Source organism: Caenorhabditis briggsae, assembly GCF_000004555.2.
Source record: "Caenorhabditis briggsae complete genome, chrV, whole genome shotgun sequence".
Classification (NCBI taxonomy): Eukaryota; Metazoa; Nematoda; class Chromadorea; order Rhabditida; family Rhabditidae; genus Caenorhabditis; species Caenorhabditis briggsae.
Window position 1 is genome coordinate 19,232,520 of NC_013488.2, and position 20,360 is coordinate 19,252,879.

Consider the following 20,360-nt stretch of genomic DNA (forward strand, 5'->3'; position numbering starts at 1 on the left):
TAGAAATTGAATAGTGACGAAAATCGACTAGAGATTAGGGGAAACCTTTAAAGATTTAGTCATTTTTAAGATTTTTAAGGGGTCATTGAATTGTGTAGAAAATATAATTTATTGAGGTTTTTCAAGATGCTATTTGTACGTTTTCAGTTCAAAAACTCATATTCTTGCAACAGAAAAAGTTTCTGCATTTTGACGTGATTGTGCTAGCAGAAACCGGAACTACAAACTACAAAGTTTTCTAAAGTAACCTATAGTATCTACACGAACACAATCCGGTCAAATTTCAGACAAAAAATTCAGAAAAATCGAAAAAGAACCTTTGAAAATAGCTGGAAACCCAAAAAGGTCTAAAATTTTTGCTAAAAATCGGAGAAGAAATAGGTTTTTTTTTTTTGAAAAATCGCTCTTTTTTCGGAGTTTTCGGTTTTGGCGGGAATTCAAAAAAAAAAGATTAGAAAACCAGATGTTTCCAGAAATGGACGAGAATTGAGATTTATCGTTTTTTGAAGCTATTCTTCGGTTTCAAGAATGCGTTTTTGAACTAAAAACCTTTAATTTTTAAAATTTTGCATTAGAAACCCCGCGAATTTGGACTTAAAATCAAATTCAGGTTTACAATCTTTTTTTTTAGCCCTAAGCAAAAAAAGCCCTCACTATCAGTTTCGTTTTTCAATTTCAAAGATATTTTCAGCGGGAATTTCGGTATAAAATTCTGAAACCGCTTGTGTGAATGTTATAGAATTTTAAAAATATATAGAAACATAATCGACTTATGGTAAGGAGGTGATAGGAAAAGTGCTGAAAAATAGCATATTATATGTTTATATGTGTGCGGGTGATCACCGAAAAAAAGAGGCGGGCTTAGGAATAAATTAAAGAGGGTAGGGAAAACGGGGAGAGAAAATCAATAAATCACAGCTCTCTGAAAGGGGAGGGGGGGGGGCAATAAATAAATAAATGAATATATATATATATATATATAACTGGCTTGAAAATATTTAAAAAATATGCAAATATGTGGCAGAAAAAAGGGAATATAAGACTAGAAAATGACATTATCTTTGCCTGAAAATTACGATTTTCAGGTAAAAATAATGCAAAAATAGAAACATCAATTTACACATAAATAGATCAAAATAGAAATTTTATATTGGAAATTTTTCAATCAAAGCTGTTTGAGACGAGCGACAACGTCCTCTAGAAGAGATATTTCTGCCTGGAAATGTTTAATCGAATTTTGTTGATTATCAAACGTTTTTTTTCAAAATTTTGAGAATTCCGAGATTTAAGAATTTAAGAATTTCAATATTTCGAAAAATTACAGTAAAACCTGTAATAGAAGGGCCCCCTAACTTTTAACTTTGAGCCAGTTTATCTCGGTTACTGTAAGAGATATAACAATGTTGTCCACTGATAAAATTTTTGTGATATTATGATAAACCGTTTTTTTCACAATTTTTTTTCTACCTTTGATGAGGACCGAGATAATTGAGCTCAAACGTGACAGTGTGGGGGCACTTCTATTACAGGTTTTGCGGTATTTAGAATCTTGACAGCCCCTCCTACCTTCGTATGCTTCTTTTCCAACTCTGACAAATCGATCAAATTCTTTTTGAACGCTTGCACTCGTCTCGTTTTCAGCTCTTTCAGCTCGGTTTTAGCCAATCCAGTGATCTCTTCAAACTTCTTACAAGCCTCCGCCTGCTCCGCCTCAGCCTTTGGAATCTCTCGATTCTTGGCACGTGCTCTCTCCAGATTCTTGTTGGCAGCTTCGTAGTTGGCAAGGCAGCGCATTCGGCGGTAGAGAAGATCCTTAGCCGCTTGTGTATCTCTGGCAAAGTAGTGGAGAGTGTCACCGAGTTTCAGTTCTTCGTCGTTAGCAGCGCGGGATTCTACCTAAAATGTTATGAAAATGAAATTGGGTTTCTGAAACTATCAGAAAGTATATTATTTATGCATGGTAGACCAATTTTAAGCCATTCTAGACCAATTTTAGGCTTTTCTAGACCAGAATTCATTCAAAATTCTCACCTTTTTCAGCTTAACCATCGCATCGGCTCCTTGGGCAAATGTCCTGGCCAGTCCCTTGTTCGGCTCTCCACGTGCAATACGCTCGAAGCAGTCGCCGATTTTCGAGAAGGACACCACAACGTCTGAAAATTTAGATACCAATTTTTTGAATTTTTATTGAGTTTAGCCTAATTTCACTCCAAATGGCGAAAATGGGATTCAAGTGACAACTTTTTTAGCGATTTTCAATCTTAATTCTCCTTGAAACCCACTTTTTCTGGCCGCTGTGACCTTCTCAGCCTTCGCCGCCGCCTCCTTGATATGTATATTGTATTCTACCATATAATTCTTCTCCTTCTCGAAAAACTCGTCAACATCCTTTTGTCCAGAAAGCAGAACCTCATCAGCGGATTGGGTGAAACGCTTCCAGAACGATCCACCTGCTCTTTCTTGTTCTTTCCGCGGACCGAGAGCTGAAAATATTCATTTTTCTTCTCATAGCCAGAGAGTTTTTAAAAATAGTACCTCATTTTCATATTGCAAGAAGATTCTGAAATTCTGATCATTCTTGAAGACCGGATGAGCGGCGATTCTCTGCAAAAACACCTCGTGCATGGCGACAGTCTTCTTGAATTGTGCCAGATAGTCTCTGAAACGATTTCAACAATTTCCACATAGAATTAGACAATACTTACTGCTCCAAGTCGTGTTTCATCTTCATAAACTCCTCTTTAGTCATCGTTGCTTCGCCTTCCCCAAGTTTTTGAAGTTTCTCTCGGGATGAGTCGAAATTCGGCTTTGGAGGTGCCGGTGGGATCTATAAATCGTACTCTTGTCATTTCAGACCTTTTCCAGGCGTTCAAAATGATTATTAGGCTGTTCTTGGCAGATCGAATGCCTCGAAAACCTGTTATTTCTTATTTTAGGCCTCGGATAGTAATTTTCAATCTTATAAAACTACTTACAATAAATCCAGCATAGGATTCGTTCTCCTCAAGCGTTCCATGAAGCCAGAGGAACTCTTCGTGCTCTCGAACCACAGCAGTCTCTGGACGCATATCCTGAAGACGTGTGCGCGTGTGAACCGTGTATTTAACCTGGAAATTTCATATTTGATGAGTTTAATGAAATTTTTGATGCACTGACCTTATCCCTCTCCGAAAGCGCATCTGAAATGTCGACCAGAATCGAGTCGGCCGAGTCCATATCAATGCTGATCTCCTCGGTGCGGTGCTGAAAGATAGAATTGGGCTTGAAAAATCTAAAAAAAAAGTTTCCCCCTCTAAAATTGATTTTTGACAGAAAAAGTGACAGAAAATCAATAAAAAATGCATCTGTCATGTGGGAGAAATGACACACAAAACACAACAAGTTATGTTGTGACTACTATCAGTTTATGCAGTCTCTTATCAATAACTTCTGCAAAAATTCAAAATGTCTGTGTGTGTGTGTGTGTTCCCTTCTCACATTTCGATTCTCAATCAGCGACGAATAGGTCTCCTCTTTTGGGTCCACAGTCGCTGCCACGTGGCTGCTCGACGAATCCGCCACATCTTCTTTCAACGTGGCTTCCGAAGCGGTGACATTGGTACGAGCGGTACGGAATGTGTCTTCGTCGTCGTCCAGAGACACTTCAACATCTACTGGCTCTTCTAGAGGGTTGGCGAAGACCTCTTCAGCCATTCTGGAATTGAAAATATGTCAAAAAGAACAAAAGAGCGGTTTTCGAAGAGAACGAAATAGAGAAAATTTTTAAAAAAAGCTTTAATTTTTGTCTAAATACAATTTTCTAAAAAAAGAAAGAAACTGCTAAATTATTGATTATCAGCTTTGAAATCCAATGACCAGTTTTCCGGGCACAAAGCATAAAAAAAATACAACGAAATCAGGTTTCATATACACAAACATATGGCGAAAAATCGGATTTTAAAATAATTTCAACGAAAAAATCAACGAAAACACTTGAAGATTAGTGATCAGCTCGTTTCGTTCGATCGGTCGCCGAAATGTCCGCAAACATCATTGGGCTTTTCACTGAGTATGCAAGGCCGATCGGTGTCGGTGCGCACTGTCGCCTTCCACCGTAGTCAAAGAGAAAAAGTTGGAAATGTTTTCCAGGAAATCAGAAAAAAAGATGAAGAATCGGAAGAATCGGAACAAGGTGATAAAATCTTGCAATCAAAGCATATTCATGTTGTAAAATCGATAAATTCGATAAAAGTGCGCTGGAAGACTCCAAAACGGGGAAAGCAGCCAACCGAGGCCAACCAAGAAAAGCTTCAGGCGCACTCCTTATTTTGCGCACTCTCTATACATTTTCTGAGCTCCTTTTCTGGGAAGCTCTCACCACTCCTACACACTAGATGATATTAAAATATTGACGAATTTTTTTCGCATTCTCTATGCGAAAATTTTTAATGGATTTTGAAATTTCTTCCTGTCGAAATTGGCCGAATTTAAAATTTCTCACAGTCTTGAATCATTTCAAATTCGGCCTGAATTTTGCGCTAATTCGCCAAAAAACAGGTAGACTTCCTCGCCGATCTCTGCACTTGGAATTTCCAACTTTGAACACACAGCTGTTATCACAATTCTGTTGTTTTTCTTCTTAAATTTCACCAAAAAAAATCTCCTCTTTCTTTTTTTCTTTCTTTCTAGCAAATCCTTTTCTTTTTTTCCTGAAAAAAAACATGGATTGATCCGGTTTGCGCCATTTTATGCTTTATATATTATGTATTGTACTATATAGTGCGATTAGAAGGAGAAAGTCGGCAATCCGTCAAGGTTACATACATGTTTTCTTGATTTTTGGTAGTTTATTTGTGTTGTTTTTCTATTTTTTTTGAAGGCTATTCTGCAAAAAATCGAAATTTAGAAAAGAAATTTGAAAATTAGCCATTCCCGCTAAGCTCAGTGTTTCCGTACTCTTTGTAAAATGCACAACTTTTCACCGTAATCCTTGCTCAAAAATTAATATTTTCAACCGATTTCCACCAATTTTCAGTTTTCAAAATGTCGTTATGTCGTCGGCGGAGGGACCCAATAGCCGACACAATCTACTCACTGTCCCCGTTCAACCGAATATGCGTAATTCTCTTCGGCGCAGTCTCCATTCATCTCACAATAGGAACTTATCACACTTTTGGCAACATGCTACCCTATATGGCTTCGTATATGCGAAATTTCACCGATCCAACTGTCAGAATCGAGCATATGATGTGGATTCCGACGTTTCAAGGATGTTTCCCATTCGCGATGGTCATAGGCGGTCTAACTTCAAGCACTTTCAGTCCGCGAGTCTCAGCATTCATTGGATGTGCGCTAGTGACGTAATCTTCAAATTTTTTGGAAAAAAGTATAAACAATTTCTCTCTGCAGGTCGAGCGTCGCCCTATCCGCCTACGCTATTCAACACTCGTTCGCGTTGTTCTTCGTCGTCTATGGTCTACTTTTTGGATTGGGATCTGGAATTGCATATGTCACAGCGGTCTCTACAGCTATCAATGTTAGAATTCGCAAAATGGGGACATTGAAATTTTAAAAATCTGTTTTCCAGTGGGCCCCTGACAAAATCGGCGTTGTCTCGGGAATCGTTGCCGCCGGCTTCGGCATATCCTCATCGATTTTCGCTCCTATCCAGACGATGATTGTGAATCCATTGAATCTTCCAGCCACCAAAGATGGCTATTTTGTACAACCAGAATTGCTCATGCGAGTGCCATCATTATTCACAAAATTGGCAATTATCTATGGAATCATGCAAGGCATCGCGCTGGTTGTCGTCTGTGATCCACCGTTTCGGGTAAGACAGAAGCGCCACGTGGCGAATGTGTAGAAGAAAATTTGAGCATTTTATAACCGGTGTTAGAACGATTTTAAGCTCGAAATATACTCAGATCCGCCACTCTGGCCTTGGCTCGCTATCCGAGTACATATTCTCGGCGAGCGCTTCTCAACGGTACGCTGGCGTATCGTACTCGCGTGTACGACTTGACGAGAAAGTTGTAGTTGAAACTACTAACCGGCCCGCCGCTGATCCATCGGTTTGTGATGATTGTTGTATGGTGTGTGTGCAATGTGCATGATTTCGAAAAACCTATTAAACTCTGCATGAATAGTGTGCTGTAATTAACGCAAAAATGAGAGCCACAAATTTTTTTGTGTACTTCTAAACACCGTTTTTGAAAATTTTCACCTTTTTCGATTTTTTGAGAGTTTCCGAGTGTGAATCTATTTGGAGTACGGTACGACAAAAAATTGAAATGAGCAATACCCATTTGATGTGCAAAAACCACTATGCAAAAATGCAGAAAAGTTCTGAAACGTCGGGTTCTGAAACGTCTAGGAGCTTCAAAGTCGTCCCTTCAACCTCCCAACGTTTCCAGAAATCCCGCTCCAACGAGTCTATCACAAACTCCGTCGACGATGAAGACGACGATGATGAAGACCCAGTATTCGACAACGACGAAGACACAACAATTCAGATGACGTCTAGCGAGATGCTGAAATCTCCCACCTTTTACTGCCTATTCGCATCCCTATTCTGTTGCTCATTCTACGCGAACATGTTCTATAATTTGTACAAAACCTATGGCGAATCGTTCATCGAGGATGATATGTACATGGCAATGGCATTCTCCGTAGCGTCAGTTGCCAATGCGATCGCTCGGATCGGTTGGGGCTATTTGACGGATCGAACGAGTTTTCAGATTGCGCTGAGCACTGCCACGTGTCTTGCCAGTGTGTTCCTACTCACTATGCCAATGACTAGAGAGCTCGGAAAGATGGCCTTCTTGTTTTGGGTGGGTTCATTAATTTTCCTAATTAACCTAATTTTAAAAAATTCCAGCTCACCGGCACATTCATTTGTATGGGTGCCACTCATGCTCTTTTCATCACTGCCACAGTCAAATGTTTCGGAAATCGGCACAAAGCTCGAAATTATGGTTATTTGATATTATCAACGGTAATTAGCGATAATTAATAGGAAAACAAGATAATTGGCTTGAAAAATATTTCCAGACAGCATCTGGAGTTCTGCTGGCAGCGATTTCTCAGTTCTACTTGAAAGCCATCGGATACACTTATCTTTTCATTATCACCTCAATTTTCCCATTCTGCGCATTCATCATTATTTCATGTATACAATGGACTCCACAAGGAAAATCTGTGACCTAATTACCTCTCGCCAATTATGTATTTTCTAGTCATATTCTCCTCTTCTTGCCCCCCGGGAACCCCTTCCTTTTCTGTCCTATAGTTTTCTACTAGCACCGGTTCAGTATTCTTCCAGCCCTACCCTCTCCCTTCCATGACGGTTTCAACTGAAAAATGTATCTTACAATTAGCTGTAAACTAGAAAAAAATGTTAATATTTTCTGAAGATTTTGACAATGTTTTCATTTAAGCACTTTTCGATATGACCGAGTTTAGAGAAAAGAGGGCCTAGAAATTTCAGGGAGCGAAAAAAAAACATACAGATAAATATAAAAGAAAAATAAAAATAAGTAGAGAATAAAATGGCAGAAAGTTAGAGTGAAAGTTGAGTTTCCTGGGCGTTTTCGGTTTACATGTAAAATCGGGTCAATAAATTATCCTGAGAACATATAAAGATCTGATGAGCACTTATCAGACCCTGCAGATTTCGAGCATTGAGCTATTGCAGAGCTCCAGCGAGAATAGTTATTTTTCAAAGGAGCGAATTGATACAAAAAATAAAAAAAAGAGAATAAGATGGTATAGATAATGAGGAATATGAAAATTAGAAGAAAAACAATTTTCAGCCTAATTAAGGGCTAACTGCTATCAGTTCTGGATCGGAAAATACACGAGAATAGGCTTCGTTTTCCACGTCTTCTTCTATCTGGAGCTTCCTGTTGCTGAGCGGGGGCTTCTTCAACAACTGGATCCTCGACGACGGCTTCAGGGGCAGCCACTGCTTCTACAACTTCAACAGCCCCTGACGGTGGTCTCGGTGGCGCGGAAGTTGGCATTGATCTTGAAGACGGACGTCTCAGTGGGTCTCCAGATGCTGAATCCGGTGCTGCTACGACTCCAGAATCCGACGACGGTGGTGGTCCGTCGCCTGGACGTTTTTCAAGAGTTTGAAATCCGGGAAATGAGGAAAGCGAAAGAGTTCCTGGAAGATTTTCAAGAATTTTCAACTCAAGAAAAAATTTCAAACCTCGTTTAACCAAATCAGGTGGTGGCAGGACGAGCTCATTACCGTCCTCATCCAGAATCACTTCACTTCCAGCACCATCGTACATTGCTTGTAGAGAGGGATACATTGTGAATGGGCGGTCCCCAGTTCTCATTCGTTCCATGATTCTTCCAAGACCTTGGTCTTCAGGGAAACCTGTCTGGAACCATGGATGTTGCATCACATCGGAAATGTTCGGACGAGTGTTGAAGTCCTTGTCTAGCAGGCGTTTGATTATGCTGAAATTCAGAAGTTTGGAAGGGTATCGGGTGTTTTTTGTGGCTTACTCTTGTAAATCCTTGCTCAGCTCCACATTTGTTGGCATTTCCACTGGATTCGTTCCAATCGATTCATACAATCTTAGCAGCACTTGTTGCTCGAATGGATACTTTCCAGAAACCATATTGTACAGTGTGACACCAGCACTCCACATATCTACTTTGTAGCCGCTGGAATTATTAGAATTTCTAGCCCATTTTAGCATGATGGCCTAACTTTTGCAAATTGGGTTTTCTAGGCCACCAGCTTTTTTGACCTAGAAATGGTCTCATACTCAACTGGTGTGTTTTCTAGTTGATTTTAGCATTGTGACCTAACTTCTGCAAGTTGAGTTTTCTAGGCCATCAACTTTTCTAGGCCATCAACTTTTTTTTTTATCAACAAAAAGTTGGTGGTCTAGAAAACTCATATTAAGAAATTTAGACCACCCACACTAAAATTTTTGGCAATTACTTACTCAAAATACTCATGATTTCCATAAACACACTCTGGCGGCTGGAATTTGGGTGTTCCGTTGACTTTTGTGCACCGTCCGTCGGACTGAAAATGTTTATTTTACTTTAAATTCTAGGAAAACCCCCAACCTGAAACAAGCATATCTGCTCAGCGACACCGAAATCACAAATCTTAACAGTCATATCAATGGAAAGCAGCAAGTTTCCTGGCTTGATATCCTTATGGGACACTCGTTTCGAGTGTAAATAGTTTAATCCATGACACAGCTCCAAAAAGATGGCATGGGATTCTCCGATTGATAGACGATGCGCTGGTTCCATGTCGATGAGATTTTGAACAGAACCGATACAGTACTCGAAGATCATGTAGACTTTTCCTTTTTCTGGTAGATTGAATACTTCAATCAGTTTGACGATGTTCCTATGGTTTAGGCGACGAAGAATCGACATTTCACTGCGGATATTGTCCCAGCCGTTTGGGATTTTTCGTAGCTTTTCGTACTGTAAGAATGGGAAACCTCAAAAAGGTCTAAAAATTTTGCAAAAAGTTGGAGAAAAAAAACGATTTTTCGGAGTTGTCAGTTTTGGCGGGAATTCAAAAAAAGAACCGAGAACTTTCCAGAATTTTCTAAAATAGCTGAAAAACCTAAAAAGGTTTAAAATGTTCGCTTTTTGAAGCGATTTTTCGAAGTTTTGCAATTTTTTGTTCGATTGCTATATAAATCATACTTCTCCAAACACATTTTGTCGAATAAACTCTCACCTTCATAATCTTGGCGGCTCTTCTCGTTATTGTATAAATATCAATAACCTCCTTGACTTTTCCATAAGATCCAGTTCCTATAATTCCTCCCCACAGATATCCCTCAATGATTTTCGCTTCCTTTGGTTTGTTCACTGGCGAATAATCGATGTGCTGTAATTGCGGCGAAAAAGAGGCGAGGTAAGAGTAATTAAGGCTTAATTAAGGGTCTTACATTATCTCTATTGAACATCATGGCATCGTTCACTTGTCGATTGATGAATTCACGCATTGCTTCAGTGTCTTCGGGAGGATCGAACGCTTCTTGTGGCTTAATTAGAGATTAATTAGGGGTAATTAGCTTGAGAGGACAATTAGGTATATTTTAAGAAAATGTTTAGTTGTATATCATTTATCAGACAATTTCCTGATAGTAAAGCCTTTACCTGATTCCTAATTCTCTTCATTGACGCTAGAAATCGCTGTTTTTGTTCTTCTGGAGTCTCCGCTTCCTCGTCGTCGTCCTCCATATCGTCATAGTTTCCAATGGACATTTTCTGAAATTTTTTTGAAATAATGGTCGATTTTAGATCATATTTTTACCACTCCAGGAGAAATTTGTCGATCTCTGGACCGTCTTGCAATCGCTCCATCAACGATTTCTCGGCTGATCGGAGCTGGAGGACCACGTTGATCTTCTTCGCAGGAGCCACCATCTTCCTCGTCGTAATCTGCAAAACAACGAAGATTAGACAAATGAATTTTAGAATTTCAAGCGAATTCTATCTTTTTCACAGGGTAGGAGGCTGATTTTTAAGAATTTTTCTGGGTTATCACCAGCGATTTTTAACTAATTTTTCCGGATTTTTTGCAATATCTTCTTTCTTTTTATTACCGTAATCTGGATCCACGTTGAGCACCATCGGCGACGGCTTCTTCTCCTTTTCCATCTTCTCTGTATTCGTCACGTGGTTCCTGGCACCTACATTTGCTGCAGAAGACGTAGCGATGCCATCGTCACTATCAGAAGGCAACAAATACTTGGATGGTGCATCAGAAGCCGTCGGCACCGACGAAGAGGACGGTCCCTCCATCTGGAAAAAAACTGGAATCTTCAAAATTGATAGAAAAATATGTGGCATTGTAGGACGATACCCATGAGAAATAAGGGAAAAAATTAGTAAAAAATGGAAAAAAAAATATTATGAGAAATTGAAAAAATCACAACTTTTGCAAAAAACTGTCCCGTATTCTTTGGTTGGCTATATTAAAATCTGTAAGAAAACTACGAAAAATGCTGAAAAAGAATGACAAAGTGAACAAGAAAAAGTAACAATTTGAAAATTTGATTTTAAAAAAACAAATTGAACAATTAATCCAGATCGAAATCGACGGAACCATTCGGGAAGACGCCTTCTTTAGGTGTTGGCTGGAAAAAATGTGTTAAAAAAAGAGAGTTTTTAGCTACTTTCCCGCATTTTTGGCTATAATTATCATTCTTTCGGTGATTTTTACCAAATGTAGCTGATTTTAAGCTTTTCTAGGCTTGAAATAGGCTATTAAAATGTGTATTTTTTCCAATATTCACCTCAACCTCCTGTTCGTGCTGCTTCTCCATCCACTGCCTCCTCTCATCCTCTTCTATCCGACGGTCCATTTTCGAGTTCACCAGTCCAAAACTTTCTAAAACAGGCGGTCCATCATCCTCGTATTGCTCCTCCACTTCATATTCCACGTTTCCATTCATCTCGTGCTCCAACTTAGCATCATAACATGATTCATGCTCCGTTTCATCATATTCTAGATGGCTCTGCTGGTAATCTTGATATTCTGAAGGTCCCGCGGAGGACGGGGCTTCATAGAGTCTTTGCTGCTGCTCCAGATGACGTGGCACGGGAATCTGATTGTTTCGAATCACTGTTTTATTCGGAATGACTCTCTCGATGAGCCAATTCTGTCCACTACAGGTTCGTCCTGTTGGCCTTGCGTAGATTTTCGGAGCGATTTGAACTTTTGGAATCGCTCGAATCGCTATCATTGGTGCCACGTGGAGGGGTTTGTAGCCAAGACCGATCTCGTCCATGACCATGTAACGGACGAGTTCCTGATTCGACAGACCGCATGGATCGATTCCATCTTCCACTTTTTCACATCTGCGAAAATTGTGGGTGTCCGATTTTCAGTCGAAATTAAACTATTCACTCACTTTTCATGCTTCGGAAGGTGCTCCCGGAAGTGTCTTTGCGACTTTGAGACAAATTTACACTTCCCAAACGGACAGCCATACGTCGCAGATTTACCCGGATGGCGTTGTCTGAAAAAAAGAGTTTGAACAGGGTAACGGTCGCTTTGGATCAAAATTAGGCTTAATTTATGTCATTTAAGGCCCATTCAGGTTTTTTTCTTCAATTTTTTTCACTCACTGCACATGTTGCTGATATCCAGCCGGTTCCATATAAGCGTCCTCACAATACGGACATCGATAACCCCATTCGGTTTTCGGCGTATGATTCCGCAACTTATGTCTATGCAGGGTCATTTGGCTGGCTGTAACACTGATTTCAGGTTTTCTCATTTCATAATTTCCGAAAGCCTACCTGCAGCATAAGCACAATGTTCGCATTGGAACGGTCGTTGCTTGTTGTGTATATTCATGTGTTCTGTGTAGGATCTCTTCGAAGACAGCTCTTTTCGGCACACCAGACAGTGCCATGTGGGTTTTAGAGGCCGCCCGGGCGATGGTGCAGATTTCGGAGCACCCATATGGCTCAAGACGTTCGACGGTCCTGGATTCATTGTGTAGTTTTGCCAGTTTTCCTGAAAATGTTTTATTTTGTTAAAGATTTGTTTTAAGTATCGAACGCCCAATTTTCAATTATTAAAACTCACCTTACTAACCAGCGGCTCATATCTGGACATTAATTATTCTCTAGAAAGCTAGAAAAACAGCTATTCTACGGAAATTTGCTGAAAAAGTGGATTTTTTAGTGTGAAAAGGGCGATAAATGGGCAAAAAGTGCGCGAAATACACAAATAATTTTTTTGGCTTCCTGTTAACTAAAGCGCGCTCTACTGGACAGCTGTGGAGAGAAGAAGCGCGAATTTTAAATTTTAAATATGAAATGTTCAATTTTCTGGCGAATTCAAAAAACATCTGGAAAAAAAGTTGAAAATCAGTGTCCTTTGAGGATGTAGGTCATTATTTCAAAATTTTTTTTTCTCGGAAGATGCGTCTCCTAGCAGAGGATTTTCAAAATTTTAAATGATCTTCAGTTTTCTAGGCCACCGAACGTGGCTGTTTAGTTTTCAGGTCACCAGTTGGAAGCTTCTAGGCAATGGAAGATTCTCTGGAATACTGTAGCCGCAATTCTAAAAATTGAATGTCCTGGCCGATGCTTGGCTTTCTAGGCCGTCAGTTCTGGATTCCTCGGCCACCGCGAGAACCCAGTTTCTCTCCTTCGTTCTCTTCTTGTTTAACAGAAACCTTTGTTGTGTAATCCATAAAATTTTCTCGTTCTCTCTATCTGTGAGAAAAAACTAGAAAACAATTCTCCAGAAAGTTTCTCACGATGCTCCGTGTTTCTCAAGAAGAAGAAAAGTGCCAACTGTTGGTGCGGTGCCGCCGATGATTTTATTTTTCTCTAGATGTCTCTCCATTCCGAATACTCTCTCGCTCGCTTTTTTGTGATCTACCTTTACTACGAGAATAAGAAGAGCTCTATTTTTGAGAGAGGATGGAGAAAGCTCAGTGTTTGCTCTTTTTCCACTTTCCTCATATACACAGAAAAAAAATTTTTTGCGGTAATCCGAGAGAATTCTTTTTTCTGTCCAAAAAGAAATTTTGAACTTATTTCAAAAAGTTTTCCAAAAATATATACTTTGTTTTTTTTTTCGTTGCAAGTCTTACAAGTCCCCTGAGTCCCCTGACTTTTAATTTTTTCTGCAAACTATGTTTATCGGTTTTTGGATTTTTAGGCCATTGTTTTTTCATGCCAAGACCTAGATTTTCATTTTTGGGTCATGACCTAGATTCCAGTTTTTAGGTCATGACCTAAATTATACTTTTGGGTCATGACCTAAATTTTTAATTTCAGTTCATGACCAAGATTTTATATTTAAGTCACGACCTAGATTCCAGTTTTCAGGTCATGTCCTAGATTTTATATTTAGGTCATGACCTAGATTTCCATTTTTAGGGAATGACCTAGATTCAAGTTTTTTGGTCATGACCTAGATTTTTTATTTAGGTCATGACCTAGATTTTTTATTTAGATCATGACCTAGATTGTATATTTAGGTCATGACCTATATTCAAGTTTTTAGGCCATGACCTAGATTCCAGTTTTTAGATCATGACCTAGATTTCAGTTTTTAGGTCATGACCTAGATTTCGATTTCTAGGTCATGACCTAGAATTTATCTTTAGGTCATGAGTCATGACCTAGATTTCCATTTTTAGGGGATGACCTAGAGTTCAATATTTAGGTCGTGACCCAGATTTCAATTTTTAGGTAGTGACCTAGATTCCAGAGTTCTGTAATCCAGATACCATTAGGTGTTTGTAAATTTTTCTTTTGTAGGCCACCAAAGTTGATTTTCTAGGCCATTATCTTTTTCCTCTTTTTTTGTCAAAGTTTTGAACTTTTTTTTCAAAAAAGATGTTCCCAAAAATGTTTTTTGTGCTCTTCAACTCTTCCGATTCCCCGGAGAATACTGAACTAATTTGAAACTTCTTGTTCCAGTGACTATTTTGTCTCAAAAAAGTTCAAATTCCCTCCGAATTCCTTCTTTTTGCAGAATGTTCCTTCCCGAATACTCTCTCGACGTCGATGAATTCAATCTTGTGCTAATCATTTTTTCGGGTACTGTAATTAGTTTGGCACTGGTTGCACTGGTCATTCTATACTGTCAAATGAGCTGTGGATGTTGTAAGAAGCGTGGAGCTTATCAGCCGACGGAGAAACGCAGGCACAGTAATATACCACAGGTTATGGTCACACAACACAGAGAAAAGTGAGTAAATTGGGGATTATTATAGGTGGTCTGGAAAATTTCGAAATTCTGAAATTGGGGAGCTCAGAAGCTCAGAACCTCATGACCAAAAGTTGAAATCTAGGTCATGACCTAAAAATCAAAATCCAGGTCATGACCTGAAAACTGGAAACTAGGTCACGACCTAAAAATGGAAATTTAGGTCATGACCTGAATACTGAGATCTAGGTCATGAAATAGAAGTTGAAATCTAGGTGATGACCTAAAATACGCCCACCCAGAGTAATCTCCCATTTTCCAGGACGCCCCTCTCCATCGACTGCCCAGATTTGGATTTCATCGACGCCCGTAACACAAATCTCGTATCCTCAACTGTTCAAGTGGATTCAGTTCATCAAACCCCAAGACTTTCATGAGCTTCGTTTCTTTATATGTGCCAATTATGTAAATTACAATAAATTTGAAATTTTTTTTGCAAAATTGACAAAATTGACAAAAAAAACCTATGAGATTTTATTAGAAAAGATCGTGCAAAAATAAATAGATTCTATTTCAATTGACAGGAATGTAATACTGATTCTTCTCCTTCTTCACATCGTCCTACTCACCAGATTTCTCATCTTCAACCTGCTCTTCTTGTCCAATCACTTCTTCTTTTTCTTCTTGTTTTTCTTTATTTTTTTCCGATTTTTTAACAACGAAATCCGTTTGGGTCACTTTCACATCAAGAGGTGTAAGAGTGAATTCCATGGTGAGCTCATCGGGTGGAATCATTGTTGTTGTATATCGAGCCTTGGCGATTCGTCGATTATGCTGACCTTGAACTGGTTTTCGCTCGCATTCTGACTGAAAAAAGAGCAGTTTGAAAGGAAAATTTAGGGCGTGTCGATGGTGCTTTCCATCATTCTCGGAACATTTGTCTTCTGATTTTCAACTAAATTTTCGAGATCTTGTATGATTTTGAAACCTTTCCCATGTCTTTTGAATAGTCTACTTTTTAACGTATCCGGAGAAATGTATAAAGGGAAGAAAGTAGATATAATTTTCAGGAGAGAAATGAGCGCTGAAAAAGAGAAAAAGCCTCTCGGCAAGCTGAAATTCCATCTTCCGCAGATCAAGTATACATACAACTGGCAAAAACGCTTTTATACGTTTAAGCAAGAGGAAATTGTCGGAAAAGTTATCTCAATTTTTGGCGTGCGCGAAGAACATCGCCAAAATCGACGTTTCGAGAGTTGGAGTGGTTTGCGAAGAAGATGAAGCTGATTTTATTCGACAAATAGGAGACTCAAGAAATTTACGAAGATGCTATTAATGCGGTGCGTCAGACCATAGAGAATGTGGTTTCTAAAGATCCAGAACTTCAAAACCTGAGGCTCACCTTCAAGATTATCGTCTCGTTATTCGCTTTCAAGTCAAATGTCGTGAGTCTGAACCGATCTGGTGTTATCAAGTGCACTACGGTGGCTCCCTCTTCCATAAAATCCTCTTCCACGTATTCTTCTCGATCTGCTTTCAGTGTAAACAGTTTTTCGAGCATTTCGGTAGGTGGGATCACTGTAAATAGAAAATAATTGAAGACCTGATAGCTGAAAACAAATTTCACCTTTGTTATCTATATTTTTCTGAAGCTCTGCATCTTTAGAAACTACATTCTCTATGGCCTGACGCACTGCATTGATAGCATCCTCGTAAATTTCTTGAGTCTCCGATTTGTCGAATAAAATCAGCTCCATTTTCTTCGCAAACCACTCCAACTCTCGGAAACGTCGATTTTGGCGGTGTTCTTCGCGCACAGCGAAAATTGAAATCACTTTTTCGACAATTTCCTCTCGCTTAAACGTATAAAACCGTTTTTGCCAGTTGTATGAATACTTGACTTGTGGAAGATCGAATTTTAGCTTGCCAAGAGGCTTTTTTTCTTTTTCAGCACTAGCATCGCTCATTTTTTCCCTGAAAATTATCGACTTTGCTTCTTTTTCCATATTTATCAGAGAAGACGATAAGAAGTAGACATTAAGTTGGAAATCCTAGACTTTTAGCTGTAAAAAATTGTTCAAATGTGTAAAAAAATAGTTATTTTATTTTCAAAAAAACATGGTAAACGTTCCAAAAATGTACAAAATCTTGAAAATATAGCTGAAAAGCAGGAGAAAAAACTTCCAAGAACGACGACGCTATGCAAGCACGCCCCATCGACACGCACTAGAGGGTAGAAGACGCAGAGAGAATTTGAATACGACGCAAAATGTATTAGGAATAATTAGAGGCAATTAGGGACAAGAGAAGCAAAGAAGGAGATACCAATATAGTTGGAATATTTAGAAATCGACTAGAATAATCAGGAAAAAATGGCTGGAAATGGCGGGAAATTGCGAAAATGTTTGCTTTTACAATAAAGGTTCATAATTATACAATTATTGGTTGTGTAGATGATATGGAAATGCCAGGTTTAGTACTGCTTCTTGCGGTTCCGGTATAAAATGCATCATCATTTCTTCTTCCTCCTGCTCCTCTTCTTCTTCCTCTTCCTCCTCTTCTTCCTCCTCTCCTTCTTCCTCTTCCTCCTGTTCCTCCTGTTCTTCCATCTGATGAACACCTCCTACTGGACGCACTTGATTCCCGTTATTTGTATTTACGAATCCGGCTAGGTTATCTTAAAAATACTTTTTAGAAGATTTTTTTTTGAAAATTAGGACTATCATCTTTTCATGGATTATATCTTTCAAGTTAGTGACAATTGGAAGACAGTTTGACTTCTGGAAAAATTTTACGTTTAACGGATTTTCGGAAAAGAAACAGAAAAAAATGTTAAAACCATTTTACTACTTTTACATCAAAACTTTCATACTTTTTGAAAACTTTTATATTTTTAAAAGTGGGTTTTCGGATTCTCCGTATTTCAAAGTGTCAGTCTATCAATTTTCAGCGATTTCCCTCGACTTTCCATTGCAGAACAGTTCGTAAACGCAACAAATAGATCCGTTCTGCCGCAAGCAGCCGACACTTCCCGGGTTCGCGCCAGCCACTATACTTTGTGTGGCAGCAGACTCCGCCCACTTTACTCTCGCTTGAAACGGGGAGAGGCAAACAGAGGGAATGTGTTTTCAGAAAAAGTACGATTTTGGAGAGTTTAAGTATTTTCTTTGTTTTTTCGACGGAAATGGATAAAAGGCTGAAAATGATAATGTTTGAGACTAATTTCAGCTTCCAGGGTATACAATGAGCCAAGTTGTGAACGATCTAAGAACGACGACTTCCAACACTATGGGTAGATTAGGAAAAACTCGGAATTCCTCTTTTTCTAGTTACATTAAACTTGGAATGAATCCAGTGAATTTTGGTTGTTTGGGGTTCTCGAACTTTCCATTCAAAAATGGTCCACAATATACGACAAAGTTGGTTTGAGTCGTTTTTCTCGCTCATTTCAAGTTATGTTTTATTTGAATTCAATTTAAAACTTACCAAAGGCCGCATGAAATTCTTCCTCCTCCCGTCGCATCTCGGTCAACTTGTCTCTGACCATCTGAAGACGTTCATGATACTGCTGCCGGGTTCTAGACCTGCTATGGATGCCCTCCTCCACCTTCGCTCCGAAATCCAAGATATCATGAGTAACATACTCTTTTCCATCGTCAGTTGGCTCGGGGTATGTCCACTTGAGAAGACGGAAGATTGACCTTCGACGATGTTCCATGTGATTATGGTGCATGAGTTGTTCTCGACAAGGCAAGGGTTCTGGAACATTCATCATGCCACAAGTCACATACAGTATCCATTCAGATATTTGCATGTCGTTGTGTAGTTTGCATACGTTGAACATGTTCGCGATGAGTTGTGTGATGTTGTAGAATGGACCTGGAAAGGATTTTAATTTGAAATAAAGATTGAAACTTTGTAGCTCATGGCAAGCTCTACGGAATAATTCTTTTAGTTCATATATTAATAAGATGAAGTAAAACTCACTATCCTCATCAACACTGGCCCATGGAGTCAACACAGTCTTTACGATATGTGTATCATCAACTGCATGATTGATCAGTTCTCCAACTCTGTCATGGTAGACGTCCAGGGTTTCAGACATTGCAAACGCCTCCTTCTCTGCCTTCAGAATCCAATTCATGAGATATTTCAAAAGAAGACCTTCCGGATCCCTTAGATACGGTTGCCAGGAGACAGGGAAGCTCGCATTGATCACTTTTCCAATTTCATAATAACGAGCATTTAAAGGGACCAATATGTGATTGGGGTGGTAAACAAAATGGTTGAGCACTTCAAAGGGTTCTTCCTCCATGTTGGAAGACAAATTAAAAATTACAGACTTAAATTCAAGTTGTCAGGATAAATGAAAAAATTGAAAAAGTAAATTTTTTAAGTATTGAAGGGGCAACAGATATTGTAGATACTGTAATTTTCAAGTCATGACTAACAATAAGTTTAAAAATGTCTTTTTGTATTTCAGGTACAAGTTCAGGACGGTATATGGCATTTAAAGGCGCATAGAAACTGTAGGGGCTCAAAGTTCATTAAAAAAGCCGGACACAAAAAGGATCGTAAAGTGGACGAAGAGAAATGAAGTAGAAAAAGTTCATAATCGGGAATTTCTTATCTTCTCGCCAGCGCGTTAGAACTTCGCTTCTTTAGAAGGAGAGAGGAGTTGATTAGCGAGAAGACACTGATATGGGGTTTCTTTCTCTTGATTGGGTAAATTTTCTAATACAGAAAAATTGGATTAAAATCTTATCAAATAGTATGGGGTCGACGTTTTTTGATGAATTCAAACCATTAAAAAAAGGGAAAAAGTAGGGGAATGGAATAGGTATGAAGGGGGGAAAATAGAAAGGAGTGTAGGGAAACAAAAAACAATTAGAAAAAGCTGAAGAAGAAGAAGAGAGACAGAAAATATTTTTTGGATTATTCACATAAATTTCATTTTTAAAAAGATATTTTTAAATGCACTCTCCAATATATTACCTTTACGCCCTAATAGAAGGCCACCATATCGTCAACTTTCAGCTTATATATCTCGGCTTATGTAAACGATAACAAAAAATGTTAACTAACAAAATTCTTTTGATATTATGATGAACAATTTGTCAGTTGATCACTTTTTGATATCTCTTACAGGAGATGAGATATATGGGCTCAAAGTTGACAGTTTAGATGGCCTTCTTCATGAACTATGAATACTTCAATTTTTTTCATTATAAGGGAAAAATTGTAAAAAACAAAGTTCCCTTATATTCTATTTTACCCGGTTCCGCCAACGACCCTACAACGGAAAAAATTACATTTATTTATCTACCTCTGACCATTCCCCTGTATTATCCCTTTACTGCTTCTTTTATCTCTTCTATGTTTTTTGAGATGATAATTCAAAACCTGTTTGTTGCATTAGGTATACAAATAATAAAACAATTTTATAACTAGAGTTACAGATTAAATGATGCAAAAGGATTTTAGCTATAAAATTAGTTTTGCTTTGAGCTATCAAGTTTAAGCTTAAATGCGTTTCCGATGCTAGTCACATCGTTTGAACTTAAAAACAATCCAACGTTGGACCCTACGAAGATACAATTAATTATTCAGAAATGTAATAGGTTCATTCTAACTATAACATTTACATATACACATGTTTTCAAAAAAAACCAACTCAAAAAAAAGCAAACACCTCAGTGGT

At 38.6% G+C, this 20,360-nt stretch overlaps 7 protein-coding genes across 7 annotated transcripts in view; 2 read left to right on the plus strand and 5 right to left on the minus strand.

Moving 5' to 3' along the window:
- The window catches only part of Cbr-snx-6, a gene marked incomplete at both ends in the record, with an annotated part of 7,265 nt that extends 3,572 nt beyond the window's left edge, over nt 1-3,693 (minus strand). Inside the window, 7 exons of the mRNA XM_045238635.1 lie at nt 1,589-1,896; nt 2,032-2,153; nt 2,283-2,433; nt 2,536-2,659; nt 2,706-2,827; nt 3,157-3,243; nt 3,478-3,693. Coding sequence (XP_045100788.1) covers nt 1,589-1,896; nt 2,032-2,153; nt 2,283-2,433; nt 2,536-2,659; nt 2,706-2,827; nt 3,157-3,243; nt 3,478-3,693 — 1,130 coding nt within the window. The remainder of the gene's footprint in view (nt 1-1,588; nt 1,897-2,031; nt 2,154-2,282; nt 2,434-2,535; nt 2,660-2,705; nt 2,828-3,156; nt 3,244-3,477) is intronic.
- A 1,329-nt stretch (nt 3,694-5,022) lies between these two features.
- CBG05646 lies at nt 5,023-7,188 on the plus strand (the record flags this gene model as incomplete). The annotated part of the gene is made up of 6 exons (XM_045238636.1): nt 5,023-5,339; nt 5,389-5,515; nt 5,567-5,812; nt 6,396-6,812; nt 6,860-6,976; nt 7,033-7,188. 6 exons carry the CDS (start codon nt 5,023-5,025, stop codon nt 7,186-7,188), a joined length of 1,380 nt encoding a protein of 459 aa, XP_045093009.1.
- Nucleotides 7,189-7,805: 617 nt separating this feature from the next.
- Cbr-par-4 lies at nt 7,806-10,782 on the minus strand (the record flags this gene model as incomplete). Its single annotated transcript, XM_045238637.1, has 9 exons — nt 7,806-8,451; nt 8,500-8,661; nt 8,949-9,031; nt 9,076-9,447; nt 9,710-9,862; nt 9,924-10,019; nt 10,135-10,245; nt 10,292-10,419; nt 10,584-10,782. The coding sequence occupies 9 exons, from the start codon at nt 10,780-10,782 to the stop codon at nt 7,806-7,808; spliced, it is 1,950 nt and encodes a 649-aa protein (XP_045093010.1).
- A 278-nt stretch (nt 10,783-11,060) lies between these two features.
- CBG05648 lies at nt 11,061-12,607 on the minus strand (the record flags this gene model as incomplete). The annotated part of the gene is made up of 6 exons (XM_045238638.1): nt 11,061-11,117; nt 11,277-11,841; nt 11,895-12,053; nt 12,112-12,235; nt 12,286-12,505; nt 12,578-12,607. 6 exons carry the CDS (start codon nt 12,605-12,607, stop codon nt 11,061-11,063), a joined length of 1,155 nt encoding a protein of 384 aa, XP_045093011.1.
- A 1,879-nt stretch (nt 12,608-14,486) lies between these two features.
- CBG05649 lies at nt 14,487-15,096 on the plus strand (the record flags this gene model as incomplete). The annotated part of the gene is made up of 2 exons (XM_002638553.1): nt 14,487-14,701; nt 14,982-15,096. 2 exons carry the CDS (start codon nt 14,487-14,489, stop codon nt 15,094-15,096), a joined length of 330 nt encoding a protein of 109 aa, XP_002638599.1.
- Nucleotides 15,097-15,280: 184 nt separating this feature from the next.
- Nucleotides 15,281-16,626, minus strand: CBG05650 (the record flags this gene model as incomplete). Its single annotated transcript, XM_002638554.1, has 3 exons — nt 15,281-15,526; nt 16,062-16,237; nt 16,287-16,626. The coding sequence occupies 3 exons, from the start codon at nt 16,624-16,626 to the stop codon at nt 15,281-15,283; spliced, it is 762 nt and encodes a 253-aa protein (XP_002638600.1).
- A 784-nt stretch (nt 16,627-17,410) lies between these two features.
- Nucleotides 17,411-18,974, minus strand: CBG05651 (the record flags this gene model as incomplete). Its single annotated transcript, XM_045238639.1, has 3 exons — nt 17,411-17,439; nt 18,146-18,538; nt 18,647-18,974. 3 exons carry the CDS (start codon nt 18,972-18,974, stop codon nt 17,411-17,413), a joined length of 750 nt encoding a protein of 249 aa, XP_045093012.1.
- Nucleotides 18,975-20,360: the final 1,386 nt, after the last annotated feature.